The sequence below is a fragment of the Mustela putorius genome, unplaced genomic scaffold (genome assembly GCF_011764305.1).
Source record: "Mustela putorius furo isolate JIRA1106 unplaced genomic scaffold, ASM1176430v1.1 tig00003845_pilon_pilon_pilon, whole genome shotgun sequence".
Lineage (NCBI taxonomy): Eukaryota > Metazoa > Chordata > Mammalia > Carnivora > Mustelidae > Mustela > Mustela putorius.
In genome coordinates this window covers 82,699,901-82,716,418 of record NW_025421998.1, presented here as the reverse complement: position 1 = coordinate 82,716,418, position 16,518 = coordinate 82,699,901, and the positions used below count along the sequence as shown (strand labels likewise).

At 47.8% G+C, this 16,518-nt stretch overlaps 1 protein-coding gene across 1 annotated transcript; it reads left to right on the top strand.

Moving 5' to 3' along the window:
• The first annotated feature begins 674 nt into the window (after nt 1-674).
• Nucleotides 675-5,893, top strand: GCC1 (GRIP and coiled-coil domain containing 1). The gene is made up of 2 exons (XM_004741838.3): nt 675-2,108; nt 3,007-5,893. Exons 1-2 carry the CDS (start codon nt 1,077-1,079, stop codon nt 4,300-4,302), a joined length of 2,328 nt encoding a protein of 775 aa, XP_004741895.1. The 5' UTR covers nt 675-1,076; the 3' UTR covers nt 4,303-5,893.
• The last annotated feature ends 10,625 nt before the right edge of the window (nt 5,894-16,518 follow it).

Below are 16,518 nucleotides of genomic sequence, written 5' to 3'. Positions count from 1 at the left end.
TCACTAGATAGGAGCTCCTTGAGGGCAGGGCCTTGTCTCTTCGTCGTGATCACCTGGAACAGGACTTGATATGTTGAGAGGTAGACAGATATAGATAGGATTCCTAGTTGTGTGACCTTGAGCACGTTATGTAACCCATGTCTCGCGTTTCCACCCACTGAGCAGAATAGCTGCAAGGGGTAAATAACAAAACTCTTGTGACGGTCCTGGAGTACAGCTGGCACGTAAGATGGAGGTCATGGCCGTAGGGTGCCTTCCACATATATTTGTTGAATCAACTCAGCAGAACTCAGGAAGGGTGCTAATAATTATTATACTGTACACCGAACAGGTGCCAAAACTGTCCTATCAAGGGTTACAGTTTCGTAGTCTAAATGGGAGTCTGACTTGTTGATCTTCAGGGACAGAGATACTGAGCCCCAAATGTGGGGAAGCGTCGCTCATCCGGGTGTTTGAGAAGGACTCAGTGCGGCGTTGCCCCCCGACCCTCGCTCCTCGTAGCCCGAAGGTAAGCTCGGGCGCCGTCACGAAAACATGAACACTCCAGAGTACTCGACTTTGCTTGCCCTGCGTTCGTAGCCTAGCTGGGTTCAGAACAGGCCACCTCCCACCCACCCGCCGAAGTAGCTCCGCCTACCGCGCGCCCGCTGGGGGCGGAGCCTGTTGCGTCGCGCTGTCGTCACTTCCAGGGGACCCGGAAGCGCCGTTCTCCGGCTGCTGTACTTAGAAAGTCGTGATGGGGGTACGCTGGATTTAAACCCGTGGCCGACCGTGGGCCGAGGGCCGGTGGGGCCTGCTGTGGCCCGGGCGAGTGCGAAGCAGTTTCTGGGACAGTACAGGCGATTCCTGGCCGCGTGCTTCTCTTGTGGCGGCGTCGCCCCTTTAGGATAGGACTGGCCGCGGCTCTCGGTGCCTAGGACCCGGCAGGCGCTTCTGCAGGCTGCCCCGCGTCCGGCATCCGGTCTCCGACAGCTTGGAGGAGCGCCTTCGGGAACAGTTATCTCCCCGTCGTTCACTGCCCCCGCCAAGGTCTTCGCGACCCTCTTCTGGCCGACGTCGAGCAACCCGTTCTGAACATGGAGAAGTTTGGCATGAATTTCGGGGGCGGACCGAGCAAGAAGGACCTGCTGGAGACCATTGAGACGCAGAAGAAGCAGCTCCTCCAGTACCAGGCACGTCTTAAGGATGTGGTCCGCGCCTATAAAAGCCTCCTGAAAGAGAAGGAGGCTCTAGAGGCCAGCATTAAGGTGCTGTCGGTATCCCATGAGGCAGATGTGGGCCTCACAGGTGTCCAGCCTCCAGGCCTCTCTTTTCCTGACTCTGTGGATGACCGATGTTCCACTCACAGCGAGGATAGCACTGGGACCGCCACCAGCTTGGATACTGCGGCAAGTCTCACCAGCACCAAGGGTGAATTTGGGGTAGAGGATGACAGGCCGGCTCGTGGACCCCCACCTCCAAAGTCCGAAGAAGCCAGCGGGTCGGAGAGTGGCGTTAGTAGTAGCAGTGGGGATGGACCATCTGGGGGTGGGGAAGTGGACAAACGACTGCACCAGCTGAAGACTCAGTTGGCTACTTTGACCAGCTCTTTGGCTACAGTCACCCAGGAGAAGTCTCGCATGGAAGCTTCTTACCTGGCTGACAAGAAGAAGATGAAACAGGACTTAGAGGATACCAGTAAAAAGGCAGAAGAGGAGCGGGGCCGTCTGGAGGGAGAATTGAAGGGGCTGCAGGAGCAGATAGCAGAAACCAAAGCCCGACTTATCACCCAGCAGCATGATCGGGCCCAAGAGCAAAGTGACCATGCCTTGATGCTTCGTGAGCTCCAGAAACTGCTGCAGGAGGAGAGGACCCAGCGCCAGGACTTGGAGCTTCGGCTGGAAGAGACCAGAGAAGCCCTGGCAGGACGGGCTTATGCAGCTGGTCAGATGGAAGGGTTTGAGCTGCAGACCAAGCAGCTGACCCGTGAGGTGGAGGACTTGAAAGGTGAGCTGCAGGCTCTTCGGGATGAGAAGAATCGGCCCGACCCTCGGCTGCGGGAGCTTCAGGAAGAGGCTGCCTGCCTGAAGAGCCATTTCCAGGCTCAGCTGCAGCAGGAAATGAGGAAGGTAATTACTGTCATCTCCTTCAAATGTTAGTCATTTAGCCTAAAGTGGGAAATATCAGGGTTTTGTCTCCTTTGGTAATTAGAACTAAGTGGCTGCCGTGTCCATTGTTGATGCTATTCAGGAGGTTGCACTGTGAGTCCTGGGAAGTCGGTGCGGTGTGCTGTTGACAGTATCCACAGAATGTGCTTCCAACAGGTTGTGGACTTCCTCAGTATAGGCTGGTTTGGGACAAGACACCTCTGAACTTCTGGCCTTGGCATCTTAGCAGCTGTGCTCTGTGGGGCAGTATAGTTTCAGCTATGCAGTGAAAGGAGTGTGTCTGCCTCTAGGCAGATGCTTTACACAGGGAGTGGTATACGCCTGTAGGTAGGGTGGCTGCGGGGAGGAGGAGGTGGTGCAAAAAGAAGTCTCAGAAGCAACCTCTTATAATTGCTTCTAGTCAGTTAACCTGTTCTGGAAAGGTGTGCTATTTTACAGTGCTCCTTTCAGCATGGAGAGCAATCCAACTGAGTTTTGAACTTCCAGGAATATTGGGAGAGGAAAAGAATGTCCTGTGATTTCTTACTGGGATTTGGGGCAACAGATGACAAACAAAGATAACGCAGTTCTCGTGTGAGCCTTGTGTATGACAGGAGACAGGAGACACTAGAGCAGAACAACAGTAGATACGCGGAGGTTCTTAATATTGTTTGCTGTGATGTATCTCTGGGAGCAGAACCCCACCAGGTTATAGGAAGGTTCGTTAGTTTCCAAAGCAACAGGAAAAGCCCCAGTGACCCTTCTCAAAACAAGCCATCTGAGTCCTGTGACCCATTGCTCCCCTCTCTTGCTCTCTCAGTTTGCTCTAGGCCTTTGTGGCTTTTCTGGACGCATTTCCATCTGTCCCCTTGCCTTACAGACAGCCCTTGCGGAAGATCAGCTACGCCAGCAATCTCAGGTGGAAGAGCAGAGGGTGGCGGCCCTGGAGAATCAAATCTCTGAGCTGTCCGAGCTGCTGGGCACCTATGAGAAAGCCAAGCAGAAGGACCAGCTGGCTATCCAGAAGCTAAAGGAGCGCATCCTGCAGCTGGACCTGGAGAACAAGACGCTGGCGCTCGCCGCCTCCAGCCGCTCCCCGCTGGACAGCCATGGCGAGGAGTCCAGTCTGGATGTCAACGTCCTGAAGGATAAGATGGAGCAGCTGAAGAGGCTGCTGCAGGTGGCGGCCAGGAAAAGCCAGGTGACCCTGGACGTGGAGAAGCTCTGTGACCTGGAGATAATGGCCGGCTCGGAGGCTGCCGACGGGGAGAAGGCTTCGGCACTCTACTACCAACAGGAGCTGAAGCAGCTGAAGGAGGAGTTCGAGAGGTACAAGATGAGGGCCCAGGTGGTCCTCAAGAGCAAGAACACCAAGGACGGCAATCTGGCCAAGGAGCTGGAGGAGGCCCAGGAACAGCTCGCCGAGCTGAAGGAGAAGTACATCTCCCTGCGGCTGTCCTGCGAGGAGCTCGAGCGCCAGCACGGGCAGGAGGCCGAGGACTGGAAGCAGGAGCTGGCCCGGCTGCAGCACACGCACCGCCAGGAGCTGGAGCAGAGCCAGCTGGACTTCAGGGAGCGTGCGCTGCGCCTAGAAGAGGAGCTGCACAAGCAGCGGGACCGGGCCCTGGCTGTGCTGGCCGAGAAGGACTTGGAGCTGGAGCAGCTGCGCTCCGTGGCCTTGTCCTCGGGGCTGCCGGGTCGCCGGAGCCCGGTGGGCGGCGGGGGGCCCGGGGACCCGGCCGACGTGTCGGCCCCGGACAGCCTGACCCAGGCGCTGCAGCTGGCCGCGGCCAACGAGCCCACGTTCTTCCTGTACGCCGAGCAGCTGGCCCGCAAGGAGGTGGAGATCGCGTCGCTACGGAAGCAGAAGCACAGGCTGGAGGGGGAGGTTCGGCAGCTGCAGGACCGGCTGCTGGAGGACGGGGAGCGGCACCGAGAGCAGGTAGCCGCCCTGCAGAGCCACATTGAGAAGAACATCAGGGATCAGAGTAGGGAGGGAGCCAACCTGGAGTACCTCAAAAACATCATCTACCGCTTCCTGACCTTGCCTGACAGCCTGGGCCGCCAGCAGACCCTCACGGCCATCCTGACCATCTTGCATTTCAGTCCCGAGGAGAAGCAAGCCATCACGCGCCTCCCCACCGGTGGGAGCTGGTGGCCTTCTGGCAAGAGATGAATGCCCTTTTCGAGGACTCCCGAAATCTCTGTGCCTCTAGTGGGGGAAGGGACAGACTGGTTTCTGCTGCCCCCTCTCTTAACATTATAATTTTTTCTTCACTGTGTTGAACTGGAAGAGTCTTTAATGTGGGATGGGATTTTCTGCCAAATGCCATGAAAGCCACGTTGTCCTTGGGCCCTAGAGATCCCGAAAATGTCCCAGTAATACTCGGATGGTGCATTTGTGAGGGAAGACAGGGGACAGATGAAGACTGGGAGGTGCCAAAGTTGGGGAGGTGGTGAGAATATTTTAAAATAAGACTTTCTGTTTTAGTATTACACTCCTAGCACAGAACCAGGAGTTAATGTGACTCCAAAGGGAGTTCAGTTATTTCTAAATACTCACAAGGACCGGCTGTTTATGCCCCATCTCATAATCTGAGTCTGGTCCACCGCTGCCCCAATTTTCTGGGGACATAAATCAGGGCCGGAGAGGAACCAGGAAGTTTGAAATAGTGACCGATTGTTCCCTGTTGTCCACAGATTCTTCCATTCTGGAACAGGTACCTAGCTGGGGCTAGGTACGGCCTGGTCAGTCTGGACAAAACATACCTATAAGTATGTAGTATGTATGTAGAGGGCCCCGAGCACCATGTCAATCCTGTGGATTTCCTGAGTAACCTGCTTTTGGCCTGGATAGGGTTTCCATGGGCCTCTTGCATTTGACCCTGCCTTAACCTGTCTGTCTCAGCTTGGTCTGGGATTGTGAGTAAATGATTTTGCTAGCTTTTCCTCGGTGCTGAATTTGCATTAAGAAAAAACCCTGGCTTTCTTACAGCGGAGGATCTGATTGGGAAACTCTGAGCCTATCTAGTTACAAAGAATTAGCTCAGAGATTTACAACTTCCTCACCTCCCCGCAGCTGTTTCTGCTTTTGTAGGGACTGAGAAGAGGAGGATTTGCTGATTCTAGAAGATTCTGTGACCCTCACAAGAATGTGGTGGAAGTTCAGCCGAGGGGCTGGGGGTGCCAGCTGCCCCCATGGACAGCATTCTGGCTAAATCTTCATGTCCCTGCAAGCCAGAGTGTTCATGGGTTACTGCCTCCAGGGTATTTTGCCCATGTCTTTATCGGGTCACAGAGTTTCAGTACACAATCCTCATCTTCTCTACATGCATTACTATAATTTTTCCTCCTTCCTGGGTTTTTTTTTTTTTTTTTTTAAATGTTTGGTCTTGCACAAGTAGATTTAATCTGCACATAAGGAAAGGGAGCTTCAGGCCGTCTGGAAAGGAGGGGCTCAGAAAAGTTGGGTTCAGACAATATCAGTTCCCCTATTCTGCCCTTTCCTCCATCTGCTCTTGATCTGGTTGTAGAGATCTTTTGACCCTAAAGACCAATGGTTTGTCACTGACTGGACTAATACGTATCTTTTCTGTTATGTCATCACAGCTGTTTTGTGAGGGTTTAGGGTGCAGAAGACTTTGATTAAATATTCTAATTGGGAGGCTGGATGTCCTAGACTGTCTAGGAACAGCAGACTCAATGAAACAGATGTGATGTGTTCAAATGATAACAGACCACAGAGTCATTAAATCTGAACAACCTGACTTAACGTGCTTTTTTAACAATATGCATGCCTGTGCACACGTGTGCGCACACACATGTATATACACATACACAGAATGTGAGTGTAAGTGGTGAATAAAAAGGATGGAGATAATATATTAATCCATGAGTTTGAGGGGTAGCTGGGAGGGTCAGTCTGTTAGGTACCTGCCTCCGGCTCAGGTCAGGATCTCAGGGTTCTGGGATCGAGCCCCTCATGAGGCTCTGCACTCAGCAGGGAGTCTGCTTGTCCCTCTGCCTCTCCTCGTCCCCATGCTTACTTGCTCTCTCTCTCAAATAAATAAAATCTTGAAAAAAAAAACCCCAAACAAACCATGAGCTTGAATCTAGAGAGGAACCTCTCAGTGCTTTAACTACCTCAATTACAAAACAAATTTTTCAACCTCCAATTAGGTGTGTGTGTAAGCAGCTACACTACACTTTCTACTTGGTTTGGTGGGCAGGCTTGAAACTTCCATAATTGCTGCTTGAAACTTTAGAAGTAATCAGGTCTTTTAATGCTCTGTTATGCTTCAAATCCGGGTTTACAGTATTCTGGAAAAGTTTCTCAGGATTTCAGACTGAACTAAAATCATCGTCTCTTAATTGTGATCGCCTTAAATGTAGCACATTTTTTAAAAAGATTTTTATTTATTTATTTGACAGAGAGAGATCACAAGTAGGCAGAGAAGCAGGCAGAGAGAGAGAGGAAGGGAAGCAGGCACCCTGCAGAGCAGAGAGCCCAATGCAGGGCTCCGATCCCAGAACCCTTGGGATCATGACTTGAGCCGAAGGCAGCGGCTTTAACCCACTGAGCCACCGAGGCGCCCCTGTAGCACATATTTTGATTGTGATTTCTAGGTGGTTTGGGACAGCACAGAAAGATCCAAGGTCACAGCTACTTTCCTAGGACTAATAATTCCTGTGCTTTTGACTTTTAAGAAGATACCATACAGGCAAAGAAGCAAGTCAAGTTCTGATTAATAATTTTTTAAAAAACTATTAATACTTATAAGCCTGTGAACACTTCCTGCTGAAAAGGCAAAGGCTAGGTGCCTCCCCACCCTTAAGAAGAACACAAGGTCGGGGCGCCTGGGTGGCTCAGTGGGTTAAGCCGCTGCCTTCGGCTCAGGTCATGATCTCAGAGTCCTGGGATCGAGTCCCACATCGGGCTCTCTGCTCAGCAGAGAGCCTGCTTCCCTCTCTCTCTCTCAGCCTGCCTCTCCATCTACTTGTGATTTCTCTCTGTCAAATAAATAAATAAAATCTTTAAAAAAAAATTAAAAAAAAAAAAAAAGAAGAAGAACACAAGGTCTTTATCTCCCCACATTTTCCTCCCAAGTATATTTTCCAGTTTCTTGACTGGTTTTCCAGTGCTGGTTACTCTAAGAAAGGAAAGGGAGAGAAAAAGAATTGAGATCAGATACAGTCATGCATGAGGCGTGTCAACATTAAGTAAGGAGACGACCTTATTGTTTATTACCACAGGAATTGGGAGGATTGCTGAGAAGAACAAATGCAGGGAGAAGGGGCAGAGAAGGCAAGTTGATCATTCTAAGGGCTTTCTGCTTTCCTTGCTTCCCATCTCTTGTTGGGTATCTACTCTCTGGGGAATCAATAGCCATACAGTCATGCCCTAGATGTAAGACCCTATCTGTTATCCAGAACTCCAGGGCTCTTGGCCTTTTCTTGAGAAGCTGCCACTGCAGGGCTGTCTTTGGGAACTCTTGCCAACCGCACCGGCACCATGTCGAGCCATTCATACCCATTGCATCATTTACTCCACACGTGTGTTGTGTCGTCCATTTTTACAGACCAGGTGGAGAGTGGTTGAGGTGTTAACGTTTGCCCAAGGTCATGTAACTGTTAGGTGTCCAAACCAGGTCTGAGTACCCAGCGCTGGCTCAGTCTGAGTGTGCTGTCTTCTCAGGACTTGTAAGAGTCAGTGCCTGTCTCCGCAGGTGACTTCTGTGGCTGGAGAGACTGAGCTCTAAGCTGAATTGGATGGGTTCAAATGGAAAGAAAGTCTCCAGCTGTAAAACTGCAGCAAGTGACGTGGCTATGCTGGAGAGCTAAACAGGCAACACTGTTTCTTTATAAAGCTGCCTGGTCCCCCAGGCTCTAGATGACAGCTCATTTTTAGGACTTGGATCACCAACAGAGCAAAAGGAGGGCTGGGTATTGCTGTAGTGGGTTCCAACTCTAGGTTCTAGTAAAGCTGAGCAAACAGCTTGGGGAATTAAACATAGAAGGCTAACAAATGGGTCACTTTACCGATCTCCTACCCCCTCTACTTCCCCCTCTGTCTTCTGTGCCTCACTAGGCAGCCTGCTTACCTCAGCTTGATGGTTGGGGAGCAAGGAACGAGGTTCACACATCCTGGGTTGAAATCTCAATCAGATCTCCTTTCCGTTCTGTGACTTTATAAATTAATCTTACTGAAGTTAGTTTTCTTAAAATGGGGATGATACCTATTTCCAGGTTCTATCCTCATCTTAAAGAAAAATTACGTGCATTAAGAACCAGCCCAGTACCCGAAACAAAGTAGGTGCTAAACCAGGTTAGATGCTTCCCTCCTCCCCCAGAGTATTTAAGTGACAGAATGGAAGTTAGGCTGAGCTTTCGGAATTTAATTCCAGTGTTTCTTACCCACAAGTGTTGCTGTAAGCAAAAGTAGAAACAACAATGGCCTTTTGTGCAGTGCCTGCTATGAAGAAGACTTGCTGACTTTTGGCCTGCATTGTTTTATTTAATCACACCAAACCTGGGAAGATATTGTTTTACTTAATCACACCAATCTTGGGAAGCTTATCTATTTTAAAAATGAGGACCTTGAGGCTGGGAAGGAGGAGACTAATTGCCCAAGGCCCAGGGCTGGTAATGGCACGCAAACAGCAAACAGTCGTATCTGAGGAGGGTACTAGCTAAGCTAGAGTAGGGTCCATTGTCTTTCTCTTAAGTTCAACAGCTCCCAGGCCTCTGAAAATGCAGCTTCAGGGGTGCCTGGGTGGCTCAGTGGGTCAAAGCCTCTGCCTTCGCTGCAGGTCATGATCCAGGGTGCTGGAATCGGGCCCCCCATCGGGCTCTCTGCTCAGCAGGGAGCCTGCTTCCTCCTCTCTCTCTGCCTGCCTCTCTTCCTACTTGTGATCTCTGTCTGTCAAATAAATAAACTGCAACTTCAGTCTAGGGAATATCACAGGCCATTCCCGGGGGTGGGGAATCCTGTCTCAGCAGCCTGTCTAACTTTGCGGGGCAGAGTGTGGGGCCTTAGTGAGCTGAGTCCAGACTAGAAGGAGTCTGGAGGCCAAGCTTGTTGTGTTAGGTTTGCAGGCCTACGCGGAGTCACGTGGTCAGTTTCCATTTTCCCAAACTGGGGTCCTTGGCACTGTTCCTTCTGCCTTCACCCATCCCAGCCCCAGCAGTACACCCTTATCCCTTCCAGCTCAGCTGGAATGTCACTTCCTCCATATCGATTTTTCTTATACTTAGCCATATGCAGGTGCTTCCTTCTCTGAGGTCCTTTAGCACTTTTTCCACACTGACCTTGGGCACAGTGATTTCCTGTACTTTTTTTTTTTTTTTTTTTAAATTTTTAAACGAGGGAGACATGGGGTGGTGGCAGGGCAGAGAGAGAGAGAGAAGAGCAGGCTCCCTGCTGAGCAGGGAGCACCACACCACCCTGAGCCACCCAGGCACCCAACTCAATAATACTCTTTATAGGATTTGTCTTCCTCTTGTAAAAGATCCTGTCAAGGGCCTCATATTGCATTTAGTTGTCATATCTCCTTAGTCTTCTTTAGTCTGGAATAGTTCCTTGCCTTTTCATGATCTCTTATGACATTGGCATTTTTAGATAATACAGCACCCCCCCCTCTTTGAGTTTAATGTTTCTTCATGATTAGATGCTGGTGATCCAGTCCCTACCAGAATATTATAATCTCAGAATATCACATCTAGAAGCAAATGCTATCCCTTTGCCCCTCATTGGTGATATTAATTGTGGTACCCCAACAGATATCTGATTTCTTCACTGCATGGTTAGTATTTCTGCTTTGGTACTAATCAATCTATGGGGAGGTTATTATTATTATTTTTTTAAATATTTATTTACTTGACAGGTCACAAGTAGGCAGAGAGGCAGGCAGAGAGAGTAGGGGAAGCAGGCTCCCTGCTGAGCTGAGAGCCCGATGTGCCCAGCTCACTCCCAGGACCCTGAGATCATGACCTGAGACCATGACCTGAGCTGAAGGCAGAGGCTTAACCCACTGAGCCATCCAGGCGCCCCTGGGGAGATGTTTTAAGTCCCTGCAAATATCCTGCTCCTCATCAAAGTTTCCCTCCTAAATTTAGCATCAACCCATGATAATCCAATCATTACTCTCTTGATCTTGATGGTTGCAAAATGATTTTCAACTCCAGCATTTTATCTTTTGGTCCTTGGTTTTTTTTTTTTGTTTTTTGTTTTTTTTTTTAAGAAAGAGCCCTGCCTTCTTCATCGCTTATTTAATAGTTTACTTATCTATTTATTATTAGCATGAACTGATGGATTCCTATTTTTCCACAGTTTATAATTCACTATTTTCCTAAATTATTTTGGCTCAAATTTCTCAGATTTGGTAAAAGTCCCTTCAAACTCCTATGTTCTGGTGACATCCTCCCATCATTTCTGGCATAAAAATGTGTTTCTGGCTCATCTTGTGGGTTCTATACCCTAGTCTGAAACCAGTGATTTCTTTGGGGGAATCCCTGGTTCCTTTTAGTGGAGTCTGGTGTTAGAAACCAATATCTGGGAGTGATGTCAGCCCGTTGTTACTGGAGTATCTTTGTTTTTAGGTCCTCACAGCAGGCAGGAAATGTATGCATATAGGAAATGTATGCATATAATGTACACACTCACATACACATGTGGCTATACACATGCCCACACACTTTACAAATCATGAGTTCACACCATACGTCCAATTCTAATCCATTTCCATACAGTGCTTCTGTATTATCCATCCATTCTGTATTTGTGTTTCCTTCTACAGCAGGAACCTGAGGATGGCGGCCTTTAATGTTTCATTAATATTAAATGCTTCATTAACATTTAAAAAGTAGGCAGAGTGAAAAGAGCACAGGGAGACAGATAAGGAACAACCAGAAAAGGAGGAGAAATCCAGTGAGGGGATGTCAAAGAATTCAAGGAAGAGTGAGATTCATCATGGAGTGAGTGCTCAACCCTGTCAAAAATTTTTTTGATTTGTTTTATTTAAAAAAAAGATTACTTGAAAGAGAGAGAGGGTGAGCACAAGGGCAGAGGGAGAGAGAGAGTCTCAAGCAGGCTGCACTGAGCATGGAGCCTGAGGCAGGGCTCGATCCCACGACCCTGAGATCATGACGTGAGCCGAAAGCATGAGTCAAATGCCAAATGAACTGCGCCACCCAGGCGCCCTTGGCCCTGTCAAGTTTTAAGCCACATTCCAACACGATTTGAAATGACTTTTCAACATTCAAACATATTCCTGCTGTGTGACTCAGCAACCGGTTTTTTAATTTTGATGCTCTTTTTCCAGTATCTGTCCACGGGAGTGCTTGCCTTTATGCTGCATGTACAGGATAGTCTGCGTGCTAATTTGGTGGCTTTTTTTTTACTTGAGATTATTTTATAATGCGTTTCATTTTCCAGGTATCCCCTCCCCTGTTTTAATGACTGTGGTGATTAAAGAGGGAAGAGGCCTCCTTTGTTTGAGTTTCTGGGGTTCCTTGGCCACTCACGCCTTTGCCCCTTCATCTGCTCACCCCCCACCTCCCACGCCAACACTTTGGAGAACAGACAGCGACTACACTTAGGCTGCGTTTGCCAAGTTGAAGATTCACAGAGTTGCTGGCATGCAACCCAGAGCAACAGCAATTTTCTATGGTCGCAATCTAACGTGCCAGGTACTACGTTTTATGTATGGAAGACCAGATCTAAGAGCTTCTCTCTGCAATGAATTTAATTATTCTTTATTTAATCATCAAAACAACCCCATGAAGCATTATTTTCATCATCCTCCTTACATCTGAGGACACTGAGACAAAGAAAAGTTAAGTAACCTGCCCAAGATCCCATAGCTAGCAAGCAGGAGGTACAGGATTTGGGCCCAGAAAGTCCGGCTTTGGGGCTGGGGTTCTTAATCATTACCCTACAATGCCTCTCTAGAAAAGCATTGCTAAGCTTAAAAGGCCCAAATCCAAAGTTGTTGAAGGATCTGGAGACGGTTTTCTTGCTAAGTGAATGTGAGTGCCCAGTGTTTCCCCATTTCAGAAATTATTTAATGTATGTGTGCATTCCTCAATCGATGTCAGAACCGGGAGGCTAGGGAGTGGGTCTACTCTTTATGCCCTCATCCCTAGTGCCCTGTGCAGTGTGCAGAGGAGATATGCCCTCAATAGCAGTCGAGTAGTCTTAATGTCTTTGAACTCTTTCCATAAGTGCTAGGTGTGATGGCAGAATGCCTGCAAACATACAAATGTCCTTAGGAAAAATGGGCTCTTGATTTCTAGCACCCCGAGACTCAAGTTCTTTGAAGGAGTAGGAGAAAAGGCTGAGGATCACTCCTGAAAGAGAGAAAAACAAGATACCGATTTTGTCTTCACTTGTCTCTGGGAACTTTGTGACCCACTCTTTTGTTTTTGCTTTTGTTTTTAAAGATTTATTAGATATATATAGAGAGAGCGCCCGCACATGTGCAGTGCAGCTTGGGGAGGGGCAGAGGGAGAGGGAGAGAGATAATCTCAGGCAGGCTCCCTGCTGAGCATGGAGCCCAGTGCGGGGCATGATCCCAGGACCCTGAGATCACAACTCAGGCTGAAACCAAGAGTCCGACACCCAACCGACTGAGCTACATAGTTACCCTGTGACTCATTGCTTTTAATCTGTCAAAAGGGGAAACAGTGCGTTTACAAGTTTTCTCAAAGTTATTGTGATGATAAAATCAAGCAGTGTATTTTAAGTTTTTTAGAAAAGTATAAAGTATTGGGATGCCTGGGTGGCTCATTCGGTTAAGCATCTGCCTTTGGCTCAGGTCATGATTTCAGGATCTCCGGATCAAGCCCCACATTGGGCTCCCTGCCCAGTGAGGAGCCTGCTTCTCCCTCTCTCATTGCCCCTCCCCTGGCTTATACTCTTTCTCTCTAGCAAATAAATAAAATCTTTAAAAAGTGTACTATAAAACATAATTATTATTGTCTGACATTTTATACACGAGATAATATGATACACGGGCAAACTAACTACATGCTGGTGAAATTAAACCCCATCCCACTGTCTTCCTAAGGAAGTAGGAGTAGATTCATAGTCTTAAAAGGATGAAGTGGGGGGAAATATTAAAAGAAGTATTGATTTGTTCCTGATGCCATAACAAGTTATCACAAACTTGGTGACTTTAAAATAACACAAATTATTATCTAATAGTTCTGGAAGTTGTAAGTCTGAGAGAGGTCTCCCTGGACTAAGATCAAGGGGTCCACAGGGCTCTCTGTTCCTTCTGGAGGCTCCAGGGAGAAGCTGTTTCCTCACCTCTTCCAGCTTCGAGAGGCTGCCTGCGTTCCCTTGGTCCCCTTCCTCCATTTTCAAAGCCAGCGATGTGACATTTCTCTCACCTTTCTCCCAGAGTCACCTCTTCCTCTACCTCTCTTCTGCCTCTGTCTTCCTCTCTCACGGACCCTGTGATTACATTAGGCCCATTGAGATAATCAAGGATCATCTCCGTGTTTCAATTCCCCTTTGTCCTGTAACCTGACAGGTTCTGGAAATTAGGACACGAACATCTGGGGGAGGGGGGACATTAGTCTGCCCACCACAGTATATATTTGGCAAATAATTTACCTGGAAAGAATTTTAGCAAAAGCAAAAATGGAAAATGAAAATTCCCTCTAACTTCCCAGTAATAAAGGCTCCCAACACTACTGGATGATTCCTAGCGATACTCTTTTACATGGGAAACCAGCAACACCTAGTGTCTCTCCAAATAAATTTCAACAGAAAACACGAAGTGTCCTGTAATTAAAATGGTAGAATAAAAGGTGCAGCCCTGTGCCTGAGGGCGGAGAAAGGAAATTCTCACCACTCCTAGAGGGAGAAGGCTGATGATTGTCTCTTCTAGCTGTTCTTGTGTTTTGTTTTGTTTTTTAGCATAATCTTTTCAAGGTTCATCCATAGCTCTTCAATCTGTTCTTTAGACCCAGTTTTGAGCCCCCACATCCATGCATATAACCAGAATTATTTAAATTAATTCTGTTGTGGGCAAGGCACAATGCCGGGCTCTGTGATAGGAGAAAGATAAGAACACGATCCCCGGGTGCCTGGGTGGCTCAGTGGTTAAGCCATTGCCTTTGGCTCGGGTCATGATCTCAGGGGTCCCGCATCGGGCTCTCTGCTCAGCAGGGAGCCTGCTTCCTCCTCTCTCTCTCTGCCTGCCTCTCTGCCTACTTGTGATTTCTCTCTGTCAAATAAATAAATAAATAAATCTTTTAAAAAAAAAAAAAAGTAAAGAACACGATCCCCATCCTCAAATTACTTCCAGTCTTATGGGGCAGACAAGACACACCCTGGCAATTAAAGCGTGTATATGTATCCATTTACAAAACACTAGAGACTTCATGGCCAAGGGTACCAGTTATAATGTGGCTTACTTGTATGTATATCGAAACCCAAAAGAACACTGGCTTCCATAGCAGAGAAATTCATTTTTTGTTCTTGTGAAAGAATTTGTGTAGTCATTGGAAGCCCCTCAAAAAGTTCAACTAGGACCCAGCAGCTCCACTCCAAAGTATATACCCAAGAGAACTGAAAACGCACTTCCATACAAGGGCTCTTAGTACATATAATAGCCACAAAGTGGTAACAACCCAAATGCTCTCCATCTGCTTGCTGAATGGATACAAGTGTGGTATAATCCACACACTGGACTATTATCCAACCATAAAAAGGAATGAAGTACTGATACATGCCACAATGTGGATGAATCTGGGAAACATGACGCCAAGTGAAAGAAGACAGACGCAAAAGGCCACCTATTGTATGATTCCATTCACGTGAAATGTCCAGAACAGGTGAATCCGTAGAGACAGAAAACAGATTAGTCATCGCTAGGGGCTGGGGAGCAGGGAGGGAAGAATGGAAGTGACCGTTAATAAGCGCAGGGTTTCTTCTGGGGGTGATGTTCTGGAATGAGTGGTGATGATTGAAGAGCTTTGTACATATGCTAAAAACCTTAACAGCCATTGAATTTACACTTTTAAGTGAGTGTATCATTTTATATGTGAATTATACCTCAATAACGTTACTAAAAGCGTGCTAGGAGGGTCAAAGAGGCAAAAATCGGTGATGAATAATCAGAGGACACAGACAAGAGATTGAAAAAGTACCTCCTGGTGGTGGTTTGCTCTCCTCCCCCAGTTCCTTCTCCAGGTCTCAGAGTGGTTGCCTCATGCTCCCATGTATTAGATCTTCTTCCTCTCCTCCTCCCCTACTACAAATAGCAGAAAGTCCACTACATGAGGCTGACCTGGCCCCAGCCAGGGAGAGAGATGGCATTTCTGGTCCCTATGGAGAGAATGTGCTGATGGACACAGAATGGGATAGGGTTCACACCCCTGATCCTGATGGTGTCCCCACATGGGAGAGACTTCCTGTTCAAGGGAATAAATGTCCTTGAGAGTCCTTGGCCCTGATGGTGCAGGGGAGGAGCTCTGTGAGCCTGATACGTCCCTGTGGCCCACCACGCTCTGTTTAGAGGGTGATGACTCTTAGGGCTGCCGGTGTCCCTAATCTCCATGGGGGATGTGCTCTAGCGGTGTCTGTCCTCACGCCCCAGGCTGGCTCTGCTTTGAGCGCTCAGGCTATTTCATCCCTACAGTCCCCAGTGATAGAGCACTTCCTCATTAACACACATTCTAGGATCTCCTTCACAGCCCTGTGGCTTTATTTTTTTTTCCCCTATTTATTTATTTATTATTTTAAAAATTAACATATAATATATTAATTGCCTCAGGGGTACAGGTCTGTGAATCATCAGGCTTACACATTTCACAGCACTCACCATAGCACATACCATCCCAGTGTCCATAAACCAGCCACCATATCCCTTCCCCTCTACCCCCCAGCAACTCTGCTTGTTTCATGAGATTAAGAGTCTCTTATGGTTTTTCTCTCTCCCGATCCCATCTTGTTTACTTTTTTCTTCCTACCCCCCAACACCCCCCCACCTCTCAAAATTCCGTATATCAGAGAGATCATATGATAACTGTGTTTCTCTGATTGACTCATTTTGCTCAGCATGGTACCCTCTAGTTCCATCCGTGTCATTGCAAATGGCAAGATTTCATTTCTTTTGATGGCTGCATAGTATCCTCTTCTTTATCCATTCATCTGTTGATGAACATCTAGTTTGGCTATTGTGGACATTGATGCTGTAAACATCGGGTGCACATGCCTCTTCGGATCACTACATTTGTATCTTCAGGGTAAATACCCAGTAGTGCAATTGCTCGGTTGTAGGGTAGCTTTATTTTCAACTTTTTGAGGAACCTCCATACTGTTTTCCAGAGTGGCTGCACCAGCTTGCATTCCCACCAAAAGTGTAAGAGGGTTTCCCTTTCT

Coding starts and splice junctions, on each gene's coding strand:
- GCC1 (XM_004741838.3), top strand. CDS start 1,077: ATGGAGAAGTTTGGCATGAATTTCGGGGGCGGACCGAGCAAGAAGGAC. Junction 2,109..3,006: donor TGCAGCAGGAAATGAGGAAG/GTAATTACTGTC, acceptor CTTGCCTTACAG/ACAGCCCTTGCGGAAGATCA.